Below are 7,966 nucleotides of genomic sequence, written 5' to 3' on the forward strand. Positions count from 1 at the left end.
CTTTTGTATACAAAGAAAAGTTAAACCACATAACATCAATTAACTTAATAAACAAGGTAAAGCCTCTAAGTCTAAAACAGAGCTAAAGCTCCAAGATATCTGTTGGGCCATAATTGGGATCACAGATCCAAAGTTTGGACTGAGTGCAATAACAAGGCGTGTCGAGGCAATGTGTGTCGGGACGAGACGGCACGGGTTTTATCGGAGCACAAGGGAAGATGACGTGTAGATTGGCATTTCGATCAGTGTTTCTTTATATATATATATCACATGCTTTTATTCCGATATGCATAGTGTAAATTATCGCAGACGTAATTTTTGGGTGGAATTGTTGTATCTGTCAAGTTGTCGAAGGCCACAACAAAACAACACTTTTGTATTCGTATGGTCTATCTCATCCCTTTGTATGATTTGAATGTCCATGTTGTTTGTTCCTTTGTTAATTGTTAAATTTGTTTGAACTCGCAGGTCGAGCCATCTTTCTAGAATAACCAAAGACTTGTTAATAAATAAAAATAAAGTGTTGAAAACCTTATAAGCGCATATCTAAGCGGATATGTTTTTATCTCGTACCTTTAATTTGGTACCTGCACACAATGCTATATATGCCTCTCGCTCCTTCCAGTTCAAGTTTAAATTATATAATCTCTCTTTTTTAAACAGAAAATAGTATGAGACATATCGTTGAAAATCAAATAATAAGGACAAAGTACATCACAGCAAAGAAATCATACAAAAAAAAAAAAAAAAAAAAAAAGTTGCTCCCCATTTGACATTGAATTTTGTCTCATTATCAGCCACAATACAAGAGTACACAATACAGACAAAGCTACATAACGAACAAATTCTCTTCCATATAGACAATGATGAATATCCCTATAAGAAAAAAAAAAACTGAACTAATCAACAATCAAATCAAAGAAGTCTGACCCAAACAGCCTCGCTGGGAATCCCGGCGTGGACGAGAAACAGCATGTAATACCCCGGCGGAGCCACAGAGCGGCTCGGCGGCCCATTCGCGGTTGCCTTGTAGGCCACGTCAGAGAGCTTCTGAAGCCCCAGCGAGTGAAGCACAACCATTCTCTGGTTCATGGCGAAGGAATGAGTCGAAAACGACGGAGCAACGAGCGCGACCGAGACTCCACCGCCGCGATAATCCCTGAGAACCATAGTGACCCCGAAGGGCTCGCCGTAGGCCACGCTCATCCCTCCGTTCCCGCTGGCCTCGACGGTGAGGATCGAGGGACGAAGCTCGGCGTGCTCGGTTCGGAGATAGTACGGCCGGTAGACCTCGAGGCTGAGCTCCGTCGGGTAGGGCTTCCCAGAGAAGTTGTACCTCCGGTGAGGGTTGCTTCCCCCGACGAGGACCGATCCCCCGGGGAGGAGCACCGCCGAGGAGTGGTACATCCTCGCCGTCGTCGTCGCGTCGAGAACCACGAATTTCCGACCCGGGATTCCGTCGGCGATGTAGAGGAACGGGGTCAGGACCGGCGAGACCGCGTTGTTCCATCCGGCGGTCCCTCGGGCGGCTCCGTTGACGAGAAGGACGTCTCCGGTGGGGAGGATGAGCATATCGGGCATGACCCGAGGGCTCGGCATATCTTCCATGGACCACCGCGGGTTTCTGTCCGAGACTCGGAGCCGGCCACAGCTTCGAGCCGCGGCGGGGAAGACTCGGGACCGGTCGGATGATCGGAACGCCCCGCTCGGCGCTCCTCCGCAGATCATGATCTCGGCGACCGGAGGGACGGGGTTTTCGCCTCCGAGGCGGATCGGGAGGAGCACCGAGGAGCCCGTGCTCGGGTAGCTCCGTTTGAAGCCGCCGGGGATCGGCGGGAATCGCCGGAGGACGGTGTTGTTTCGGTAGTCGAAAGCGACGGAGCGGTTGTTTGCGAAGACGAATAAAGTTCCGTCGGGGAGGAGATGCAAGAACGGGTAAAGATTGTTCTCCTCGTACGGATCGACAGTCTCGACCAAGAATCTCATGTAGAACGATGACGAATCGTCGTTTGATCTCTTCGGGATGAATTCGTACGAGAAAGATTGTCGTCCTCCGACGATGATAACCCTCCCGTCCGGGAGAATCTGGCTGGAGGAGTACCACCGGCGTTGGGACAGCGTCGGAGAAGCCAGCTCGGCCCAATCGCAACCCTCGCTGTCTCCGCCGGGATCGGAGCAAGAAAGAGTCCGAATCTTGCGGATTCCGTCTTCTCCGAACCCGCCGGCCTGAACTAGGGTTCCGTCGGGGAGGACGGCGCCGGAGGAGCACCAGGTGTTGGTGCGGAGGGTGAGAGGGCGGAACGTGTTTGAAACGACGTCGTAGAGGACGGAATGAGCAGTGCAGTCCGTGGCCGGAATCGAGACGATCTTCGACGAAGTCATCACGGCGGAGGAGTTTCGTCCGGCGCGGCGGGTTCTGGTACGGACGACGGCGTGGCGGGTGACGTGGAGGCAGCGGTGGTTGGGGAGAGAGAGATTTGAAGGGCCGACTTCGAGGCCGTCGAAGATGACGACCTTGTTGTTGCGGAGGAGCTGCATGTGCATCGCCGATATCCCGATGCTCGCCTGGACGACGCTCCAGCTTCCGATGAACTCGTCGGTGCTCGCCGGAGAGGATATTCCGAGCCGCTTGTCGTCGAAGTCTGCTGAGGAGTTATTGGGAATGTAGGAGAAGAAGATGATGAGGAAGAAGAAGAAGAAGAAATAATGGTTCTTGAACGCCATTACTGGTGAACCTATTCTTTCTTGATTCTTCTCTGTGATGAAAATGTAGTTGTTGATTGGGTATCTGATTTGGTGTGTAACTGTAAGTCTTATATAGTGTTGTTATATATGCGAGCTTCAATAAAGTTGTTTTTTAACTTGACGAGAGTGCTGTGAGAATAAACTGTTGTGTTTGAATTCTCAACGAGCGCTTCAGGATTTGTTTTCTTTTTCGTACATCTTTTAGGCACTAAATTTATTAAATAATTATCTTTAATATTCCTGTTTTGAATTTTTTAGCTACAGCATTTTTAGCTATTTTAACAAAATTCTGCTCATTGCATTTGTTTCAATTAAAGCTAAAGAAAATTAATAACTAAATAAGATCGATAAATAATAATCTAAATCTAGTGCTAGGGTGTTTTATCTTCTGTTAAATTCTCTTTAAAACGACGGCGTATGAGTATTTGCTAAATAGCATTCCGTTCTATCTCCACGAGCCACGTGGCGGTTTCCAAGACCATCAGCCCCAGCAAACTATTTGAAGTTACTACACTTAATCAAACCATCCCTAGAAAACGATTTCTCAGTTCAATCCTAATAGACTTCATTTTTGCTTCATTCCTTAAATTATTATATACCCCGAAAACGAGTTACAGAGAAAGAAACTATTCGGCATTTATTCTGAGATTTCATGAAGGAGATAATTCGTAAAGAGGAGGGTCTCTATTAAAGTTGGTGGGAAAAAAATATATATATATCTCCAAGAATTAAAGTAGAGGAAACACAGAATGCAGAGACTGGTGTTTCAAAAGCCGGTTTTATCTAATTCAAGAGCTAAGCTTCCTTTGTCAGCCGTGGTTGACAGTTTGCCATGTTGCTCTGTTCTCTACAGAAAAACCATTTCTTCTTCGCCTTCTTCGTGTAAGTTCGTTTTCTAGCTTGTTCTCCTAGAATTTTTCAAGTTTCGGACTAGTTGGTTATTATTGGGTTTGTGTTTATGAACAAGCCAATACGTTGGTGGGCACTGAATTGAGTTACCTTTGATATTAGTTACTGAATTGATTAAACGTCTGTATCTGGGTTTATGAGAATTCCATAGAATTCCAAACTCCCAAACTTTAATCAAAATCCAGTGACTTCCACATTGTTCAGGCTGTTAGTTCTCCTAGTCATTGTAATTTCTTACTTTAGAATGAAGTACTCTTTATTTATTTATTTATTTATTTTTTTAATTCTTTGGTCTTGATGACTGGAGCTGAGTTTCTTCAATTTTATGATTTAGTCTTACGGAGATTTGATTAGGATTTTATTTCTGGGTTCAAATCATTTGGAGTTTATGTTTATTTATTTAGCTTGTTTGCGGTGAACCCCTACTAACGTTTTTTGTACCCAAGTCGTGTGATTCGGCTATTAGTGCAATGGATAGATAAATCTCCCAAGCTGTGTCTATTTCATCTGCAAGTTTCTTGTTTTTTTACTTGGTATCCGAGTCACGCTGATCCTAGTTCGGAATTAGAGCTTCGATGGTCAATTACCGATTCCGCGTCCATGGCATTTTGAAGCAGAATATTGTCTGACTTATTTATAGTAAGATGTAGAGACAATTCAAGATCTTCAAGCACGATTCGAGTACGAGCCTCTAATCTCACCATAGGGTCTGGTGGCGGCTACGATGGAACAGAAGAGACTAATGAGAGCAAGAATTCTCACGAGGTCTCCAAGGACGATACTTCACCTTCGCTGTAAGTGTTTATCTAGCTGATTTAAAGAAAATTAAAAAAATAAATGAAACTGGAAAATTTTGGCCACAGTCGTTTTTTATTCGCATTAGTACAGTGACATATGAACTCTTCAAATGATAGTCTTTGTTTGTCGACCCGAAATTGCTCTGGATGGTCTCAGTTTCTATGCCACTGTGCAAGCTGATATAGTGAAACTAATTTGTTCATACTTGTTCTGTTTTTTTTTCCCCACTTATCTGATAGTCAGAAGCCACCAATCCAAATTCCTTATCCTCTTGCTATTGGTCTGGTCTTACTTGGATGCGCTTCGGTATTTTCACTCATTACCTTTGTAAATGGAGGTCCTTCGTTGCTTTTAGCTGCGATCGCAAAATCAGGTTTCACAGCCGCGTTTTCATTGATATTTGTGTCCGAAATCGGAGACAAGGTAAACTTTCGTTGGTTTAATTTAAAATAAGCGAATTAAATTTCCTTCACGAATATTTTTTTTATATTGCTAAAACTTTCCTTTGAACTAATTGATAGACATTCTTCATCGCTGCACTCTTGGCCATGCAATACGATAAAGTACTGGTATGCAGCGAAAAACTTCTGAAGTATTCCTCTCTTTTGACCGAGTCACAGACGTTTAGGTATGCGTGCCTGTATATATAGTCATGTGCATGTATATGAAATTTCTGAACAGGTTTTGCTGGGTTCAATGGGTGCCCTTTCACTGATGACTGTCCTTTCAGTCGTGATTGGGAGGATATTTAATTCAGTTCCTGCTCAATTCCAGACAAGTAAGTCAATCAAATGATCAGTGTATGTATTAATAGGCCCAGACAGTGAAAGAACGAGATGATTATCTGTAGGTATGAAACAATAACAAAATATTTATATTCTACTAGTTAATGTCTTTTAGTTCAGAGCCAATTGTTTATCATGGCAAGGTCTTATTTGATTAATCTTTAGGACTAGGGGAAAAGACATGTTTTAGGAGGTTTTCTCATAGCAATAAAAGATCAGAACATAAAAAAACAAATAAATAAATAAAAAATAAAAAATTAGAGAGCGAGAGGGAAATAGTTCAAACAATGATTTGAGGTTCATCATTGATAGATTATCGTACTCGCTTTACATTGTTAGGTTCATTTTTCATTCAAGAATAAGGGATTCTGATTTGAAACTCCCATATTGCATTTTCTGATTAACAACTTCATCATTTTGCCATTCATTAAAATGGTTTTGATTGCTTATTTAGACTTACGATGTTCTGATTGTTCATAATCCTGTGGTAACATGACAGCCTTACCGATCGGAGAATACGCAGCCGTAACTCTTCTACTGTTCTTCGGCCTCAAAGCCATAAAAGATACTTGGGAACTTCCATCAGCTAGCAGCAAGGATGGTGAAAAGAGCACCCCTGAACTTGATGAATTCGCTGAAGCCGAGGAACTTGTGAAAGAAAAGGTAAAAAAATAACAGAATTGTACCGAAATCCCATATAAAAGATCCAAGTCTTGACTGACTGCGATATTTCATCGATTTAGTAGATTAATAAATCATTTATCTTGTTGACTCACTCAGGCGTCGAAACGGCTCTCAAACCCACTAGAGATAATCTGGAAGTCATTCAGCCTTGTATTCTTCGCGGTAAGCATGTTGTCTGAATCTTGGCACAAGTTGGTATATCTTCACTTCAGTCATCTATAATCTTTTCCAAAGAAAATAATTTCATATCCACGACTCTGATTTCAGGAATGGGGTGATCGCTCGATGCTGGCCACGATTGCTCTCGGGGCAGCACAGGTCAAAATTTCATGTCCACTCGGTTGATCAAAGGCAGCTTCTAAATATTTTTTTCCATTTTTATTTGATTTTTTTTTCTTATCGACCTTTCTATTGCATTTACAGTCTCCATTGGGTGTGGCAAGCGGGGCAATAGCAGGGCATTTTCTAGCGACGCTAATCGCAATCGTTGGAGGAGCGTTACTCGCCAACTACATTTCTGAAAAACTGGTAAATACAGCAACAAGTTACAAATGTCGAAGAAAAAGAACAAAAATCTCCGATGAATACTTTCTTTATTTATTTGTGATTCTGTGACCAAGCTCTTGTGCATTCTATCAGGTTGGCTATTTGGGAGGTGTGCTCTTCCTCATTTTCGCAGTAGCCACATTCTTTGGATTTTTCTAGAGGGAATTTGTTGACCCATGAACCGCAAAAAAAAAAAAAAAAAAAAAAAAAAAAGAGGGAGAGAGAGATAGAGACAAATTTAGGCACAAAGATGATGATGATACAAAAATGCAACTCAGAGACTGCAAAAAAGTACAAATCAAGAAAGATAGCTATTTATGTTGGAAAAAGAGTAGTATGCACATTCTTGTATCCAATATGACAATTGTAATTGTATGTAAGAAAAAAAAAATCAAGAAAAATAATTATTACCTTGATCATAATTGTTAGCTCTGGCTGTAAGTGGGAAAAAATTAGAGTGTAATTGTTGGTAACAAGTTTGTTATGGTGTCGTCTGCTCTAATAATTAACCCATCATATTCCGATTGCTCCGCGTATAAGGCCACCAAACCCTGCAACTGATCGAGTTCTACGGGCATTGTCAAACACTACTTTCCATCATTGCCACTGTTTTTCTAGGCCGAGCCAAATGTGGACGAAAGATTCAGATTCAGAACCGCAGTCAGTATTGGAAACGTCGATTCTTGGATTCATTATGTTTCTCAGGTATATCTTGTTTATATTAAAATTATATTAAAAAGGGAATAGCAGATTTCCTAGGTGTCACTAACAGAAATAAACAGGGAATAAAGTTCACAATTGAAACTCATCTACCGATTGCTCTCAAACTAATCATGATGCCCTGGTGATCACTTTCCGACCAAGATCTCCATACGGTGGTTACGGAATTTCACCAATAAAGTCGCCATGAAAAAAAGCATGAAGCTCTGTCTCTCTTGCTGTCGCTGTGACCGTCGAAATGCATCAGCACCATTGAACTCTGCCATTGCAGTTGCGCGCCACCGAGAAGGATGTGTCAACGTTGAGTTTGATAATATCTTCCGGCTGAACCACATCAATGTGTCATTTCCTCTCTTGCAGTTGCTCAGCCACTTTGATTTGCAAACTCTGAATTCCCACTAGCCCAGTTCGAGTTCCGGATGTTCCATGTGTTTCTCTCATGGACATGAAGTTTCCATGCTTCTTCAACAAGTCTTCCTTATGATTGAAGGTTCTTGCAATTAGACATACCGTTGATTTAGCACTAAAGACTCCACTCTCCATCGCCGTCCACATCAAAGTGTCATCTATCGGAGCTGGAAGAAAACGCAGAATTCAGAATATCGATCAGCTCGTCACGAACTTTTGTGTAGTTCCACCGCCTCATTCCCGGGGAAAAAAAAATCACTAACCATAGCCCATCCACCAAGATTAACATGCTGACCTTCGAGCGACATCGCTGAAATCCATCAATCTTCCATAAAACAAAACGCCTTGCCACTTCCCAGAATAAAGCAAGA

The 7,966-nt window shown here is 42.3% G+C and overlaps 1 protein-coding gene and 1 pseudogene across 1 annotated transcript; one reads left to right on the top strand and one right to left on the bottom strand.

Annotated features, from left to right (window-relative positions):
• Positions 1 to 915: 915 nt before the first annotated feature.
• On the bottom strand, positions 916 to 2,724 carry LOC149393758 (aldehyde oxidase GLOX pseudogene; annotated as a pseudogene).
• A 543-nt stretch (positions 2,725 to 3,267) lies between these two features.
• On the top strand, positions 3,268 to 6,889 carry LOC149393759 (protein PAM71-homolog, chloroplastic). Its single transcript, XM_089618449.1, has 10 exons — positions 3,268 to 3,627; positions 4,295 to 4,448; positions 4,692 to 4,875; positions 4,974 to 5,021; positions 5,134 to 5,230; positions 5,737 to 5,900; positions 6,018 to 6,083; positions 6,189 to 6,239; positions 6,345 to 6,449; positions 6,561 to 6,889. The coding sequence occupies exons 1-10, from the start codon at positions 3,495 to 3,497 to the stop codon at positions 6,624 to 6,626; spliced, it is 1,068 nt and encodes a 355-aa protein (XP_089474575.1). The 5' UTR covers positions 3,268 to 3,494; the 3' UTR covers positions 6,627 to 6,889.
• Positions 6,890 to 7,966: the final 1,077 nt, after the last annotated feature.

Source organism: Urtica dioica, chromosome 6 (genome assembly GCF_054948205.1).
Source record: "Urtica dioica subsp. dioica isolate 48M chromosome 6, U.dioica_male_clone48M_v1_H2, whole genome shotgun sequence".
Lineage (NCBI taxonomy): Eukaryota > Viridiplantae > Streptophyta > Magnoliopsida > Rosales > Urticaceae > Urtica > Urtica dioica.